Raw genomic sequence first — 19,779 nt, forward strand, 5'->3', positions numbered from 1 at the left:
TTTAATAAGTAAACTCTTTTGAATAAATTACTTTGAGGGTATGTAGAGTTGTATAAATACATAATAAAATCAGTACGTTTTCACTTTAAATACATCAACAATTAAAAACTTTATTGTTAAATACGCAAAACTTATGTACCAGAGCTTTTTTGTTTTATGAATGGACACAGAGCAATATCTTTTCTATTTTAAAGATATTTTAAAAAGGAAAACACTACGTGAGAATTATATGCTTTAGCAATGCTTGTTCTAGTCAGACACCAGGACACTTCAAAAAAGTTTTAAAGCATTCTTACTGAATTAATATTTAAAAATTAAACAATCTGCCTGTCCTCATTTAAATGAATCGCTATTTTATTCAACATCTCTGGTGGATTTCGATTCTTGGGCAATTCACAGGCGTCAAAAAGAACGCATTTATAATCGTTTGAAGATTTATTTATTCGTTCGTATTTTTAGGTAACCGCACATGAATGAATGAATGCGGTCAATGTGACGGATCAGCAGGAATGACGTGTCAAAGATGACACGGACGAGACAGGCAAAAGTCATGCAAGGGGAGATTTATTGAACGCATTCACATTTGATCATTCTCGTGTGACACTTTGCAACCATTGACATTTTCATTGCGGACGGACTATGGACATTTCTCACTTGATTCACATCCATATCTGTGTACGCTTTCACAATGGACACGTGATATTGTTGATAACAATTGATTGGTCTGTTTGAAAATATTTACAAGAAAGAAACAAGCAGTGTGATTTAGATACTGCCACCTGATGGTTAATATTAGAGAGTATTCACGATTTTAAATATGCATATTAAAAATAAGTAAAATATGTTAATAATATGCTTTTTAGAGTCATCTGAAATAAAAGCCTTAATGAGATAATATACACCTTTTATTTATTTATTTTTTTTAAGTAAAATCGTCTGTTTTACAGCATTTAATTTGGAATACAAAATGTAAAAAAAAAAAAAAAAAAAAAAANAAAAAAAGAAAAAAAAGTTAAAAAAGAAATAAAAGTTATGATCGCCTTATTATGATTACTGGTTATCCATTGGTCAAATGCTTTTTCTTTCTGAATTGACTCCATTAAACGCTACAACATTTCAAATCATGGGTTTCAAAAACTGTCTCAACTGATGTTTGTTGTCGGATTGGTTTTCAAATCCTGCCTATTTACGTATTTCACAAAATACTTTTCCTCCTTCAGCATTCATATTCATATTGAAATCACCTTCAAGCCAGTAATTATACGTTAATAATAAAAAGAATATAAAAATACTTTAAATTATTATCATGTAAATACATAAAAAATGCCTGAGAAACGGAAAAAATAAAAACAGCAACGGTTGCCATAGCAACGCATGCAATGACGACGCATGCGCACTGTTTACTATTACTCTTGAACACAGTTGAAAAATGTGTGGACGCAATCAAGTCCAAACCAAGACCCATTTTAACAATGAGTAAAAAATTCCATCTAGTCTGACGCATTAAAAAGACGCATATTTAACTAAAAATGATCTTTTTTTAAATTTAAAATATGCCATTAACTTAGTTAAAATTTTAATTTTATTTGATTTTTCTTGAAACTTTATTTAGTATACTTTCGTGCTAAGTTTTAGAAAATAAAAACTGCTGGCAAGAATGAAATAAAGTTCTGCACACATTTTTGTAAATCAATCTGTAATTTGAACCATTAAGTTTTCACTTGAGATTTAAAAATTCTTGTTTCACTATTTTCAATGATTAATTTTTAATAAATAATGAGGATTTCCTCTTAATATGGCAATAAAATATAAAAATCAGTCAAACAATTAATAAAAATCCTTCAGTATTATGCTCAGCATTACTAAATAAATGAATATTAACTTGAATGATTATATTTATGACTTTTCTTTACTATCACGTGAGCTAGACAAATTACTTTAGAACATTTTGAAGGTAAAAATTAAATTTCAAATTAAATGCTTAAAAAAAAGTTTAAAAAATGTTTAAAATTTAAAACTTCTACTTTTTATTCTCGTTAATTATAATTTTCATGAAGGGCAGCCTGTTAGAATGATTTGAAATATTAACTAAATATTGCATTTATTATGATTTAATCAGACTTCTTCTGTGCATTATTAAATTGTAGTAATAAGTCATAGTTTTGAAAGATGCAATAATAGCTTTTTTCAACAAAAAAAAAATTTAGTCTTTAAATTTGTGGTTTCAATGGCTGTTTTGGGATTAAAAATCTTTATTAAGAACATGTATCATTTTATCGATTGAAACATATAAGTCTTTTCAAAAATCTAATGAAATTGTACTCCTATAATTCGTATATTCTAAATAAGGATAATTTTCAAAACAAAAAGGCAATTAGAAAAATTTTATCTAAAAATTAAATATTCAGATTACAACTTTTAAAAATTTCAGCTTTAATTAAAATGTTTCTTGTATCGAAAACTTATAAAAGGTACTTTAAAATTTGGTTTAAAAAAATTTAAAGCATTAACTTGAATCTGCATTATGTTCCCCTGTGTTAATAATGTTTAAAAATCTTTAAATAAAAACATAAGTTACCTGGAACAGAAAACAAAACAGATTTACAGTTAAAGGCACGTAGTACAGCACGTAGTATCAATTTTACTTTAAGTTACATAGCACTATAGTCAAATTCTAGTAAAATTGTTTTTGTTAAATTTTGTTGAAAAATAAAGCTTAATAAATGGTTGGAAAACGGTGTAAAGCTAAGCTTTAAATGTTCTTGACTAGTTGAATTTTAATCAAACACGGAGAAAAAATTTTGGTGAAATTAATTCTGTATCGTAAGGACTTTTTGGGGGAAAAATTATAATTCTGGTCAATAAGACAAAATATACGGCATTTAAAGTATTTATTTGTTAATTTTTTCGATCATATGGTAATGATTTATCAGAAATTATGGTTTTCAATTCTATAGCTCTTATTTTCACTCATTTAGTAAGAAATACAAAACTGAAAAGTAAATTTAACCGATGGTCTTAATACCATGCTCGAAGATAGCATGATAAAACTACCAAATTTTACCACATTTTATCGCATATTATAAAGCCACATTTTCTTGTTAATTTCACCAAAATCATTGCCAAAGTGTTTCAGTAAGAATTACCGAGCTTTTTGGTGTTCACATAGAACAAGAAATAAAATAAATTCTACCACGTTCGGGTGGTTTTGACCATAATTTTTTTTTTTATCAGTGTACAAATATTGATCCCAACCTATATTTATTTTAATGAACTTAATATGAAATGAAATACTAACTTAAAGGTCATAATGTAAGTCAATAAAAAAATCCTGGAAAACATTAAGCTGCTTGATTTTTTGTTAACAAGTAGTTTTAAAACTGTAAATTAGATAAGCTGTGATATTTATTACACCTAACAACAATTTTCATAACTATATGAATTAAAATAATTTTCAATTAACGTTTGGTTAAATGGCAGTTAAACGAGAGGCAAAGAATACTGGGATTTGGTAATTTAGTTTCATCTGACGTATTAAAAAGATATAACTTCGGCATTACTTTTAAAATACTGATTTACACACATTTTCATTTACTAAATGTATGTAGTTAACTGATTTGAATGCTTAAAAATTTATTTGGAATTCTATTTCAGTAAATAAAATTAGTTATAAGACATCAATATTGCAAGTTTCTTTAAAATGACCCATATATCTTCGTGAAGCTCATTTAATAGTTTTTCTCTTTCTCGATTTATATTATGCAATGAAACGTATACGATCAAGTTATATTTCGAAACTGGCAACAAGAAAAAAAAGCCTTTCAACTTATATAACTGTATTTTGTAAGTTGGATTTACGATTATTTTAGCCAACATTCAATATTTTTTAATACTTCATAAAACTCACGAGAAAAAAAATGGCACCAGAATTTTTCACAAGAAAGTTGTTTAAAAGTAGTTCACTTATTTCGAACACTCCCCGAAAGGCAATCTTTTTTTATTGTTCTTCTTCATGCAACTAAAAACAATTGTCATAACTGCAGACGAGAAAAAACTTAGCACTGTTGCCATCAAATCAGTGATAACGTGACAGACTTACAACTAGCCAAACAAACTATCGCAAACTTCCTAAGTTTTCAATCAAGTTTCCACATCTAGAAAAACTATCGTATATCTAAAAGCAAAAAACAAAATGGCCAAAAAAATCATTTTGGCCCCTTCTTATAAGCTGGGAAACATGAAAGCGCGTGTTTCCAGTTATATTCTAGTATCATCTATTTACTCTCGTGACTTGGCGATTTTCAGAAGTACTGTCTTTTTTTCGCCAAATAAGAGGCACTTTACTTCAAAAAAGAAAAATATAGATGAAAAATAGAAAGTTGAAAATATTTTTTATAGACTCAAACCATCATTTTTCACTGAAAATTTTTTTTCTTCTTTCTCCTGCCCAGTTTTCGCTATAAAAATGATTGGACGTTCGATTCAAACTTTCTTTTTTTCCCTTTTATTCTATGCTGTTGGCTCTGCTCAAATTTGCAATTGTGCCTCCGTGGCGGTACTTTCTTCAAATAAGGTACACAGAAAAATATTTGACTTTATTTTGTGTATTCAGGAATTTGAACCCCCTCCCCTTTCAATATAAATTTTAAAGCTTATCTTTGGAAAAGAGGGGGGGTTTCTTTTTTGAACCTGATTGTATGACGATATGCGTTGAAACGTGGATTGAAAAACAGAGCTAGAGGTAAAAATCCCGGTATCTCACTTCGAAAATACTTCGTCTGCTTTCATTGATTTCACAAGGGGGCGATGTACAAATTTAAAATGGCATCAATAAAACAATATAAAGCATGAGAATGCTAAGTTTTAAAAATAAAATGGTTTTCTATCAATTAAATTCAAAATAAGCCACAATTTTATTTTTTTTTTCCTCATTTAAAGTTGCTAAAAACTGAAAATGTATTTTTCATAAATTCATATTCTATCATATCATATCATATTCTAGTTAATTTGATTCAATTTTAGTTAATCTACTCGTCGCAACTGGTTGTTTAATTTTATTTTCTTATCTTCGTTGCTAATCAATGGAAAATTACATGAATATCAATTCCCTGTTTACCAAGTCACTAACTAATATTTTGGAATGTTTTCTAAATGATTTTATTAGTTTAAAGGTCTTTTATTAAACATATTAACGAAATTAAGATTTTTAAACTTTTAAGTAACCTTGAAAAACCTTACCAAAGATGCTACAGTAACTATTAAAAAAATTTAAAAGTGTATTGTGACTAAAATTTGAAATTAAAAGCTTTATAAATTAAAATTGAAAATATTAAAAATTAAAATTGGATAACCAATAGCGAATCGTATGGATACCGATTACCTGTTAATTAACTCACTAATTAATATTTTGAAACTATTTTTTAATTCCTTTTTTCACTGATATATATTTCCTTAAATTCAATTTCAAAATTGAAATTTTTAAATTTTTTAAACTTTGCAAAAAATGCTACCGTAGGTTTAAAAATTTTTAAAAACTTCTAAAGCTTCAAAAACTGAAATTTAGTAACCAATTTTCTAAAAATACAATTTAATTGATAAAATGAAACAAAAACATATTTCAAAATTTTATTTAGCGATTTAATAACTAGCGAATTATTATCCATACAATTTTCCATTTAACAAGGGAAATAAGGGGAAATAAAATCTGACTACAGAGATATTTTACCTGTTAAGTTTTGAAGAACGTTTGTAGTTTAGAATTAGTTTGCAATCTAGAACATTTAAGTAATTTCGAAATAAATTCATATTTTTTAGAAGTTTAAAATATGTTTAAATGTTTGCGTGTGTTAGAATCTACTAGTATTAATATTTATATATTCAGGGAAATAAAAAGTTTGTTTTCTCAAAATCTTGGTTTATTATCGAAAAATATTCAGACAAAGCAGAAACATAGTGAAGCAAAATTGTTTTTAAAACAAGTGGTATCAATATTCAGAATTGCTCAACAGTTCCCAGAATTCCGTAGACACAACATTAAAAAGGTTTCAGACGATCAGGAAAAAAAAGCAAACGTTGATCTCAGCAATTTTCGTTCATAACTAGACATGCAAATGGTCGTCTGACACCTTTGAAATAAGCGGTAAAATTTAGAATTACGTCGACAGAAATCAAATTGCAGAATTACCAGATCGCACGCTTTTCCCACTTGCCAACGTTAAGCAAAAGTCTATTATTAAAAGCTTTGATTTTTATTTTTTTAAAAATAAGTTTTAAAGAAAAAAATAGAATTTTACATAAAAATGTACTAATGAATAGACAATTGAATTGAATTGGCTTAAATAAACCTTTAATAATTGAAAAATTCAGTAAATATTATTTGCATTATTTTTGTAAATAACTTTTTATAAATAGATTAGTATTAATTTTGTAAATAATATTTTAAAAAAATAATACAAAAATATTCAATCTTCTATAAATGATTTCGCTTTACCCGAATCTTTATATCTTGACACATTTATTGTTACACCCTCTCAGCCCCTTGTCACAGTTTCGTGATCTCCAAGTGTGACATCATTTGTAGACGGCTCTTATACTTACGTCTTTTTTTCTTCTTTTCTGTTTCTGCACTCATTTAATTTCATGTCAAAAAAATAATAATAATAAGTCTTAAAACTTTTATGAAATACAAGTCACTAGTTCTCTTAGAACTTCAGCAAAAATAAAACAACTTAACTACGATTTCAGTTTTGAATGTCAATTTCCCTTAAAATTTGGTTTTATTTTTATAATGTTTTTATTTATTCATTTTTTTAAAAAAATATACTATTTTTAATTCGTTTCCCCAATAACTAAAATACACTTATTCGTAAAGAAGGAAACATGAAAGTAGAGTTATGAACATAAGAAGCTTAAAAAAATATATAAATATTAGCGCCAAAAGGATTTCTTCCAATTCGAAGGAATCTCCGTTCATTGCCAAAAAATGACAGATCAGAAGAAAAAGAATTAAAATGAAAGCTTCGAAGATTCTGCTAGATGACCCTAAACTACAAAAAAAGAGAAAGAAAATAAATAAAATAAAAAAAGTCATTTCATCCTTTCAGAAAGCACATCGATTCCATCAAAGTTTCATGAAAACGAGGCATAAAAATAATATCTAAGTTCTCTTCGCTTTTTGTTTCAATTTTCTCAAAATGCACATATATTTTCGTAACATCAGGAAAGAACAAACAAACAAAAAGTATTTTACAAATATTACAAACGGAACAGACTAATACTGAAATGTGTTCTTGGAAACAGTTTTTATAGATATGACGAGGGGCAAAAGAACATGAGAATAGGGGTAAAAAAAATGAAATAAAATAATGTTAAAAAAAAATTGTTCTTGACCATATGTGTATACGTTTATATTCTATTTCCGCGATTTAAAAATCTACGAAAATCGTGTTTTTAGATACCCGCACGTTGGGTAGGCTATTTTCCAGTAGTTGCTTTATGAGAGTTCTTTTTTAGAAATCCAGGCGTGCTCTTTCAGCAGTATCGAAAACAGATTGAGGGAAAAGTTATACATACTTTTTCCCTTTCATCTGGGGAAGAAGAAAAGAAAAGGGAAAATAAACAGAATCCTTTTTCCCCTTCTTTATATACTTACTTTCGCTTATTGAGTGGTATTGTTTTCTGCTTTCAACATTTGGGAAGTAGATTTTGTTCTTGACTTTAGTTTTTATTGCGCTATTTCTTTCCGAGGTAAAAAAGAAGAAAAAAAAAATAGCTTTGTGTTCGTACTCTTTTAGGAAAATGATATTTTGTGAATAGTTTTTATTGGTCCACAGACGTTTATTGGAATGCTATCATTTGTTTTAACAGACAATGGAGGTTGTCCTGTTCAGCTATTCAAAAGCTATTTCGCTTCTTTGTTATAATCAATAGAGTCGGACTGTGTTATTGCGAATATTGATCACCGTTACTTTAGCGTAACGTGTATTAAGAAACGGTTATGTCTAAGGGACTGTTTATCAAAACATATTATCCTCATGAGAAAAAGCTTTAACAGAATAGTAAAGAAAATTGGTATTTAGATTCGTTAAAAGACACATGTCTGTTCTAAAAACAGCCTTTCTTTTCGATTCTGTTCTACTGTGTTCTTAAAGTAAAGTATATTAAGAATAGTTTGTTTTTTTTTTAAAAAACTGTTTCAAAAGAAAAACTGGAAAAAAATATTAAAAATTTAAAAGGTAAAAGAAAAATTGACAAAAAAGTAATAAATGAAATAGAGTTTCGATCTCTTAAGGGGCACTATGTTCTAGAAACAGTTTTTCTGATTAGATAATTATGTAAAAATTATTTAGCGCTGAATTTTGTATCTTTGCCTAAATAAACGTTCGAAAAGTAGGTTTTTTTCCAAATCGTATAAACAATTTTGATAATGTAACGAAATGCGTAAAATGTAAAATTACCATTCATGCTTCCGATTTCATTCCTGACTAAACTTTTTGACCCATAATTTCCATATTGTGAACCCCCATATTAAGAGGATCTAACATCTGAATCACTCAAGAAAGATAAATAATAATAATAAAAAATAATAATAATAAATAAATAAAAAGTACATCCATTCAGAAAGAGAACATTTTTGTTTCTAATTTGTTAATATAAAATATCGGCCGCAATAACTAATTAGTAAGGGAGAATATATCGAACCAAATTTGATCTTTTATTTTTATGCAAAAAGTAATAATTTAAATGTTAGTTAAGGTATTGTAAAAAAAATATATTATACTTTGTCTATTATTGTAATTTATTTTTATTAATAAATTCTGTTACACGCTTCAGGAAAAAAAATATTTTAAAATAAGAAAAATCAGTATATAGGGTACAGCATTGTACAATACAATGGACAACCATATCATGGATCACTGAATGTTAATCCACGTATAACATTTACTTTTAGTTCAATTCTTTTAAACTTGTTAGATTATAAAATATGGATATTCATGCAATTATAACTAATTTCCATGCAGCCTGAATTAGCTAAAATAAATCGAATTAGTCATGAAAGTTATACCAGATAATTGTTTGCTGGAATATAGATGCTTCAAAGTTTTGTAATTTTACGATAAACATCAAAATTCTTACATGCTATGACTGAGTACACAGGGTGACCTATTTGTGCTATCTGGACTAATTTCACAAACGTTTAACTGGTTCACGGTACAGTACCGATAATGGTCTATGGTACAACAAGCAGATACTTCTTCGAATTTATTAAGCCTAATAAATTAAAATTACACCCTTTTAAAAACTTGTGTTTCATCTTAAAGAAAATGACAATTTAGTAGCAATCCAGTTTAATTCTGTTTTTAAATTATGTTGTCAATTTCTTTAGGGTTATATTTTCCATACAAATTGATTAAAAAAATTACTCAGTAAAAAAAAAGCCTGATGATGGTCCTAACAAATGCCTGATGGTAAGCGGTTCTCAACATAGCTGATAGTACACTTTTCAACTATATATACTGAGCTTAAAATTTCTCTAACAGGGTCACAAATATTTACACTGGTCCAAGATACAACATCATATGAAAAGTTTTACTCATCGAACCACATTTACGCGAAAATCTCATCATTAGAGCGAAAATTACGTAGTTTCTTCTTTTGCCGATACGTACCTGCAAGTTTCATTACCATATATCTTTTGCACCCATGTATTTATCTATATAACTATAATATCTAAAATCCGAACGCATTTGTTATTATCATTGCCCCCGATTTAAAATTACCTCAAGCATGAAAATTTACTAACTGCGTTGTAAAGTAAAATACTATCAACACGAACACTTCCCGAAAGCTGAAAATCGAACACCTGAAAATGTCCGCTTCCTAACACCTTAGGCAAACGAAATCGTTGTTTGAAAGAGTGACTTATAATGAAAACTAAATAAGTCTTTACATAAATTACACTAACGGTTCGTTTACACAGCTTGTGGTTAAAAAGACTCGAAAGACATTAAGTCAGGAAACTGGAACTCTCATTTGCATGAAGAAGGCAGGTATACGAGCCAGGGGAGGGATGGAATTTCGAATTGAAATAACACCTGGGCATATGCTTAGGTGTAAAGGACAAAGTGTGAGGTGTTACATAACTCTCGCGTTTTTAGAGTTATTTCTGGCTGCAGACGATTCAAAATTATGTTGCTTTGGGCGTTACGCTTTTCGAGTTTTAAAATTTATTTGTTTTTACTCCACGTACTTTGGTGTGCTTTTTTTGGTTAAAGCTTAATAAAATAACAAAATAATAGAAAAATACGTGGGAGCAGAATTCAATCCAATCTCTTCAAAATTTATATTTCTTGTTAGTTTTGTGTTGTATAAGAACATAAGACCATTAAAATTGAAATTTTAAGTAATTAGAATTTATTTGATAATTTAGTTGAACTTAGAAATGTTTGACTATTTAAAGTGATTTCTGCTGATTGATTACCACAAAATTATATAAAATTATCTAAACACCAAAATATTTCCTCACGTCTTTAAAATGCGTTATTTTAAGACAAATTTATTAAAAAACGTATGATAAAATTATAAATAACCACAAGTATCAGTTCTTGTTTAACTTTAATAATGATTCAGAGAAAATAAAAAATATAATGACTTTCGTTGCATTTTTTTTTTCTTTTGCCAAACTATAGGTTCTAAGGAATTCCAAGCAAAACAACAAACTGTATAGTAGTTACTTCAACAAAGCAATCTTCATAACCATAAGAAGTTATGTAATATTTTTTTTAAAAAAAGCTGAAAAACCAAGGAGGAAATAAAAAAATAGAAAAAAAAATTTAAGTGAAAAAATTATACATCTGTTTCTAGATTTAATAATGCAAGGCTAGTCTAAAAGATCCCTTCAGTTTCGAAGTGCGGAGTACAAAGAAGGAAATAACATTCAACAAGTGTTTGGTACATAAAAGAAATCCTCAACTTTCTCTCCCTTAATCACTCTTCACAAATCTCTGACAATATTTTCTCTAATTTTTCTTACCCCACCACCAGTATATAGTTGAATGAATATCCGTATCTATTGGGGAAAAAACATTAATAGAAAAATTGTTTTTGAGCAGAATTTTATAACTTAAAAAATCCTCTACGAAATTAATTAATTAAAAGTATTTTTATTAAGTAATGTAAAGTGCATATTACTATTTTTCTTAATCATTAAATGTAAATCAGAGGGTATATACATTCAGTAAGTGTGCGATACTTATTCATAATTTAAAAACGTTAAGAGAACACCAAGTTCATCCTCACGCTATTGTATTGATATATTTTGCTTTGGATACATTGATACAATATTAGAAAGCACTCCTTTTTGCGGATATAATCGTGGGAGCTGATGAAGAGATTATATTTTTTCTTTATTTTGTTTTCCAGCTTTTTAATAAATTTTTTTAAATAATTTTTTTTAAATATTTTTTAAAAATATTCTATTTTAATAATTTTTTTATTTTATTTTCATTAATTTTTATTATTTTCCATGTTTTTTCCAAATTTTTAACTCTTAAGGCTGGACTCTTAGATTAATTTCAGAATAAACTTAACATTTGCAAAAAATGTATTTTTGGTGTTTGAAAATAACTTTGGTTCGCATGACAACTTACGTGATGGAAATAAACATAAAAAACGTCAACATTCAACGATTAAGTTAACCGAACAAAGCCACAAAAAAAATGATCTCAAGCGTTCAATGTCATCCAAACAGCACAAATCACACTTAGAAATTTGAAGATGTCTCTTCATCCGAGAAGATTAAAAAAAGACAAAACAGAGAATATGGTTAAAAAAAACTACAGAATAGATTAAAAGGTATAATTCAATCTTTTTTACGTTGCTCAAAGGTTCATTAAATTCTCACATATTTAGAGATTTTTTCTTTTCTTTTCTAGCTAAAAAAAGGTCGTATTCACTTCTTGCATGTATGATCACGTTTCTTCCCCTTCCTCCTGAATGATTAGAAAATATCTTTAATATAGCCGATGCCCCTCTTTCCGAGACGATTTTATTCTATTTTTTTTTCTTTCTTCAAATTTCAGGGTTAGGTGTAAGTTTTATGAAGAAATGGATACCCAAAATTCACAAATTGTTTTTCGTTATAGCCAAAAACTTTCCTGAAAAATAATTCAAGCAAACATTTCATAAAATTTAAAAAATTGTCCATAATTTTTGAGAAAAAAAATATTAAGTTTGTCAAAAGCATTTTATTTTATTGCAATTTATATTCAAATTTGAGTTGTCGACCCATTTTTTTGGGTTTGTCGCAATCAGTGTCCTAGCTTTGTAATTCTGAACATAACTCAGAAGATGAGAGAACTCCTGGATCAAGCATTTTTACAAACTAGCTTTCTTGGAAGACGCTTTGATTTAGCCAACCCGCATTTGCGTTACACGGAGAGAAAAACCATGTAAACCTATCAAGGTTATCCGGAAGCCAAGATGATTCTAACCCATGACCCGTCTACTACTGGGAATATTTTACGTCAGCACTGTCTTTGGTGCTATCCAGAAGCGGAATTTGAATCGACCAGCCATTGTTGGGATCTGAACCTGTGTCGCTTCACTGGGAGGCGGGGGCTCTATCCTCTGAGCCACCCTCCTGAACCTGAATTGATGATTTAATTCTGAAAAATGGATTAAAATCAGAGGAAGAAATTCACGTTCATTTTGTATTATTCTTTGCATAGGTTTGATATTTATTTTGTGACTCAAAAGCATTAGATCTGTAACACAATTGATCTCTATCTCATTTAATAAAAAAATAATATGTGTGAATGACTTCTTAGTCATCGACAGGAACAGAACCCGAGATACCTATTTCATGAGCATTCGTTTTGATCCCTTTTACAACCCTCTTTATGACAAAACGGTATTAAAATAAAATTTAAAAAATTATTAGAAAAGAAATTGATATGCCTAGTGAGTTAGGAATGTATTTGTAAGTTAGCACTTCAATTAAAATTACGCAATTTTCGACAATTGGCAAAAATGAGAAAGAAGTGTTGTAATTCTGGAATTTGAAATTTTTTTCGCGTCTATCGAAATGCAGAAAACAAAATTACCACAAACAAAAAACCATAAATTACTTTAAGAAACTCTAAAATGAAATAAAGTTGCCTCATATGACCGCTTTATTGGCTGGAAAATCGCAAGGTGGGATCCCGTTTTACATCACTAACTTTCTAATTTTTAAGGTTGCAATCAGCATAAAATCAAAAAAAGTCATGATGGTATTGAAAAAATTTTTTTTATCCCTAATTTAAAAGTATTTACCCGTAATATTCTACTTGTTTTAATCAGTTATTATTAAAGTTTAAATTTTAAATGTTTTCTAAATTGAAAGTATAAATCTAAAAAAGTTATTGTAACGTAATTCTATATGATATATTACCTTATTACGCTACATTTAGAGATAAATTTACTTGAATTGGTGTCTAAACTTATTAACGTTTTACAATTTGTATTATTGTTGATGTAAATTGTGTTACAATTAAGGTTACAATGACGATCAGCTTCATTCGTAATGTGATGATGCGTGCACAAATTTTATTTAATCTTTTGCTTACGCCTGGTATAACTGAGGGTTCAGAATAGCAAGTGCTCTCAAACTCCGCAGGCAAACGGTTAATATATCAGCCTGTTTGTTAGGTGAAAACATTAAATGACGGTCATGAACTGACCAAATTTGTTATAACAATATATCTTTCATTTTAAATGTTATTTTAAAAATTTATTGCAGAGTAAAAATATTTAGATTATAATAGAATCTTAAGAGAATAGGATATATATCGGCATAGGATATATATTTTGCCTCCTTCCATGTCAATCCTATTGCTTTCAATTTGTTTACAATCGTGCTGCTCCAAGTATTTTTAGGTCTTCCTCTTTTTCTATTGCCCTGAGGGTTACAAACAAAAACTCATTTTACTTTAAATTTTTTCTGGTTTACGTAGAACATAACCAATCCATTCATTACCATTTACGTTTTTAAATTTCTCGATCAATCCGTTTCTGCTTTGCTTTTATAAGGATTTCGCATTGCAAATTTTATGGAATCACTTGATATGGAAGATTCTTCATAAGTACTTGAAGTTTTGTCATGCTATTTTTATTGCAGTGCCATGTCTCAGATCCATTGAATAGGACAGATTTAACAATAATATTTAAAATTCTAATTTTTGTTGAATTCGTCATGTTTTTGTTTTTGTTTTTTTTGTCCATTATTAAGAATAGCGTAACTGCTTCGGGCTTTGTTTAATCTATTTAGTATATCTTCATCATTTCGTTCTTTGTTGTTAATTATACTTCCAAGATACGTACCTTACCTCCTCAACTTATCTCATACTATACGTGCTTACATCCTCTACCTAAACTACAATACGTGCTCACCTCCTCTAGTTTATTATTTTCTAATAATATGTAGCTTAATTTCTTAGGATTAATTTTAAAATTTTTGTTTTTATTCTTTAATACATACATTAGTGAATATTTTCGACTTGCATAAAAAAAAAGTGCCTGTCAAAACAGGAAAAAATTCCCGATTAAATTACGATTAAATAGTTTATTGTGAAGCAAACGATAAATATTTGAGTAGCAATAACTGATGGTAGGCGGGCGACAGTGCGCATGGTCAGAGCCTTTTAGTGATATAAAAAAATAAAGAGACCAATCATTTGTGATAAAATTTAAAACAATGAATAAATTTTAATAAAACCCTTCGATATCCATTTTGCCTAGTTAAGCGTTTTCTACTACTGATGAAGCTGTGCCAATGAGACATTAAGGCTTTATTAAAATTTAATAATAAATTTGAATAGATTTTATAAATTTGTTAAATTTCATTTGAAATTTATTGCAGCAATTCCACTATTTTTACTATTTATAGATTATACCATGCAAAGTGCCAAATAAGTAAAATAAGTTAAAATTTTCTTTCATTAAAAATACTATATGTTTTATTCTAATTCTGAAAAGCAAGCTTAAACTATCTAACTAAAAATGGTTTGGCTTGTTCAAGATTTTAAAAAATTAAAATAATTATCGTTACCTTATTTTAATTTTATATCTATAAACAGCCTATTCACGTTGTTGTTTGGAAACAATAAATATTTTTTAACTAGAATTTCGTAGTTTTGAAACCGACACAGAAGACAATGGGACTCCTAATGCAAATATCAAATAAATCAAAAGACGCACTTTTAAAAGCGAATATTTTGCATACTTTATTAAATTATCTTATTTAAACTTATTTAAGCATACAATGCCAAACACTTTTATCTCTCCTAAGATGAGATACAACAACATTAAATTGAGAAGTTAGTACAATAACAATTTACACTGTAAGCGAATTTACAATGGTAATTACAATTACTCTCAATAAAAGATTATCTCTACTTACAAACAATATCAGTCGTAATAACGATTCAAATAAAAATTCATAAATTACGATTAATTATAATCACGTTTAAATACTTGTAATTGTTATTACTTGTAATTGTTATTACTTTTAATCACGATTAGGAATAAATAATGCTTGACACTGGATCTTCTTCTATTAATTGAAAATTACAAAAACATTTGTATTTTCGATTTCAATAAGTAATTAGCCGGAAATTATTTTTTATATTTCACACATTTATCAAACTGCGGGTGTTCACAGAGTTAGCTAAGAAACATTTTGTTGTCTTAAAAAACTTTTTACTGTAATTAGAAATTGTAAAAATGTACAACACGTGAAATAAATGACTTTAAAAATATTAACCTTAGAAATTTTATCGTTTTATTTTCGAATAAGACAACAGAAATTATTTATAAAAGAATAAAGAAAAACAGAAATTAGTACAATAATAACAGAAACTGAAATTATTTAAAAAAATCAATGAAGTTTTGTTTGTTCTGTAAACTTAAAAAAAAAATTTTTTTTAACATGTTTGTTGACATAAAGTGTGAATTTAGAATTAGCTTAATATAAATAAATCTTCAAAAAAGCCTTAAAACAAAGAATAATTCACACGAAAGGTAAAAATTTCTACTAAAATTGCTGTCTTATGTTGAGTTCAAAATGATTATAAAAAAGTGAAATAAAAAAAGTGATTATAAAAAAAGAGTGATCGAGAAATTTATTTTGGAAACTGTTTATTTGTAGAGGGTCCCTCATTTCTCAATTATGCTCTCAATCTGTTCTCGGATGATAGGGGTGGGGGGCGGTTCCCATAACTCGGACGGGCGAGGAGTGTGTTCACCTGTGAAAGCCACTTGCCGCCCATTTCCAACACCCTTTTCCACAAGACTCCGTCAATATTTGGCGACGGAACAATGTCGCCATTCTCACAAATTAAAGTGCATCATCTTCTCTTCCTTCTTTTCTCTTCTCACAAACCAGGAAAGTAATTTTTAAGATGGAACTCGTGAGAGTTGAGGGAGTTGCACCAAATTTTATAAATTGAATGGAAAACTCAAAAACAATATTCTTCTTTTTTTAAAGCAGAGTTTTTACGATTATTTACCCCAAAGAATAAAACCAGCATCGTTTTTAAATGCAAATAGTTTTATTTATTACTTATCATTTTTCCTTATAGAATAGTTAAATTTTTTTAAAGGTATTAAAATATTGCAAAATGTTTAAGATATCCATTAATGTCTATTTTATGTGTCTATTAATGAATAGCTTTATTAAATTTCTGTGGTTTTCAATAAAAATTGCATTCATTTAAAGTTTAATTGTCATAAATCACCAATTTTCCAACATTAATGAATAAATTTTATTAAAAATATATTCTTAAAAGTTATATCTTTAGTTTAAGCAATACTCTTATAACTCTGGACGCCTTACAAAAGCTTTTATTATTTTAAAATATTGAGTAATGAGAAATTAGGATTTTCCCTGCGATTATATAAAGCATCACAGTTAAATAAGCCCTGTTTTTTATAATAATGATTATATTAAAAAATAACACAATAGATACCAATCTTCCAAACTGAAAATTTAAGAAAATCACCATTATTATAAATCAACTTTAAAAATTTGGGTACCATTTTAATTGCAGTTTTAATATATATATATAATAAAACTGCAAGATTTTGTTTGAGTACTTAAAAAATACTAAGCATTTCTGATACACTTTAAAAAACACTCTTATGAAACACTTGAAAAAATATTTTGTTTTAAACATAGCAATTGAAAAAATATATTTGAATAAATTTAAATTGAAAAACATTGCAAAATTAACCAAAAAAAAAAGCTTTGTTGATGATAAATTAACAAAATACCTTTTCACTATAGGCGAAAATATTGAAGTTAACTTGAAAAAAAATATTTTTGAAATGAAACATTAGCATGAAGTAATAAAATGCTTGCAATTGAAAAAAAATATTATTTGAAAATATTAAAAAGTAAATAAATACAGCAAAAATTCTAGTGCAAGATTTTATTTCTTTATAAAAAAAACGCTACCAAAATAAAATTTAAAAAAATATATGTATAAGTATACTTAAATATTAACTTTTTAAAACATTATATTTTGATGTTATTTGTTGTTAAATAACTAAAATTATCAATATGTACTTCCAATTTTAATTCTAGTTAATTAATTTCCGCTTCATGAATAAGCTTATCATTATTATATTTTTATTTAAGAATCCGCAAAAAACATATTTTTCAGAACTTCAAAAAAAGTTTTTTAAAGAAAGCATTACTTCGTGCATTTAATTTAATTTTTTTAACAGTCTACTTTATAAGTATCATTAACTTATGCCATTGTTCGAATGTTTGTTTACAAAATCAAATTCAAAACTTACAAACTAATCACGTGGTATTTTTGTTATCTTCCTAATCGAAATCCGCCAAAATAAAGACGATTACAACTACAGTAAGAATCCATAAAAGTGCCATACGGTCAGACGATCGCATCCTTACAACGTCAACTGTAACTGTGTTCAAAATGACCATTGGATAAGGAGCGGTCAAGAAGGGAAAGAGAAAAATTCAACTCACCTGATCTTCCTTCTGTACTGATAGAACAAAAACACCCGATTCCTTGGTCACTGTAACATCTGCAATTATGTCCATTGAATCATGGATCAGTAATTATCAGTACAATCAGTAAAAGTAAACCTTTATAGGAGTTTTTATCGTTTATTTGGTTTTTTCAGATCAAAAGTAAAAGCTATTGTACGGCGCCGTAGAAAAACAACATTCCAAGCGGAGTTCTCCTGATCTCTGGTTGGTTGTGATCCGCGTGCTCCAAACAGTGCTACCATGGCTGAGAGATTCGTAGGGTTGCAATAGTTGTACGTCGCCAATAATATTCGCCAAGTTGTTTTCGAATTGGTGTTGCGGGGAAAAGATTCAATTTAGGAGGAAAGGAGAATTGAACATCTGTAATGTAATTTGTATGTAAGGGACTCGCGCGAAATAACGAATCGTTTTGTATTACTAATGATTGATTAAAAATAAGGGGAAATTGATTAACAATTTTGAAACAGCTATATTTCTATGAAAAAGAAGTTTACTTTTGTATGCACACAACGTAAATAGTTAATGATCTAAATATGTGATTTAAACGAGCAAGCATTTATTTATAAATGTAAATGTTTTCTCTTTTTTATTTACTAATTTTTAAAAAATTACTTTATTTAAAAAATAATAGTAAGATTTAATTTTGTTTACCAAAAGTTTTTTTCCTTTTATATTTAAACTTTCTCAAGCATCAATTTATTGAAATTGTTTCTCACAATAAGGTTTTAAGAAATTTTTGAAAGAAAAAAAAAAATCTCGAAGATTATAAAATTATGGTTTTTATCAAATAGTGAATAAATAATCTTTAATTTAAAATATAAAATCCATTTTTTCCCAAATTATTGGAAACTTTTTGAGTTTTAAATTATTTTATATTGTAAAACATATTAATAATTAACACTTAAAACAATATTCAATTTCGAAATCTATTTCTTCATTTGACGCGTTAAAATTATTCTATAGAGTGATAACAAATGACTAAATTTTAAACACTTATATTTTCCTAATTATTGCACATCTTGCTATAAAGGATACACAAAACTAAAGAAAATTCATCAAATTTATTTATTAATGACACTTAAAAATGTTTGATATGAAACCGTTTTAACCGTTCGTTCGTAAAACCGTTCAATTGTTTTAACTTTGTTTGACTGACTAAAAGCAAATAAAGGAAGGAAAACCAATTTTTTTAATAATAAGTATTAAAATGCGATTCTAGAAATTTGATCTTAACCAATAAATATTACAGTATAAATTAAACTTGTGCAATAAAGAGTTATACAAGTTAAAATGTATTCATTCAATTACTGATGATGGGAAAACTTCATAACCTTCAAAAAAATTTTATGTGAAAATGATCAACGTTTTTTGAGCGCTCGAAACAATGGTGCCCCTTCTCAAGACCCTCTTGACACGAATGAAAAAAAAACAGATTTGAACAAAAAAAAAAGGAAAACACAAAGTTGCCAATGAATAATATAGGCAAATAGAGATAATTATAAAGTAATATTGCAAAATAAATAATGAAGCCTTTATTCCTTACAACTCATATATATATATTTACCAATTCTATTCATTTATTCCATTTTTCGTTAAAAAACCTGTAATTTTGTTTGTTCAATTTTTTTCTTTTTTTCAACTTCAAGCTAAGTGAGTCTAGGTAGGGGTGCCATTGTATTGAGAGTTCGAAACATGACAAATTATTAAATTACCCTTATTCT

At 27.7% G+C, this 19,779-nt stretch overlaps 1 protein-coding gene across 2 annotated transcripts in view; it reads right to left on the reverse strand.

The window, feature by feature from the left end:
• Nucleotides 1–18,303, reverse strand: part of LOC107451740 (LIM domain only protein 3) — a 97,263-nt gene extending 78,960 nt beyond the window's left edge. Inside the window, exon 1 of one of the 2 annotated variants that reach the window (XM_016067934.3) lies at nt 18,035–18,303. In XM_016067934.3, the coding sequence (XP_015923420.1) occupies nt 18,035–18,109 (75 nt within the window). In that variant the 5' untranslated portion in view covers nt 18,110–18,303. Of the gene's footprint in view, nt 1–17,838; nt 17,931–18,034 lie in introns of those variants that run through there. The other variant, XM_071179016.1, reaches the window with a different exon arrangement.
• Nucleotides 18,304–19,779: the final 1,476 nt, after the last annotated feature.

The sequence above is a fragment of the Parasteatoda tepidariorum genome, chromosome 3 (genome assembly GCF_043381705.1).
Source record: "Parasteatoda tepidariorum isolate YZ-2023 chromosome 3, CAS_Ptep_4.0, whole genome shotgun sequence".
Taxonomy (NCBI): Eukaryota; Metazoa; Arthropoda; class Arachnida; order Araneae; family Theridiidae; genus Parasteatoda; species Parasteatoda tepidariorum.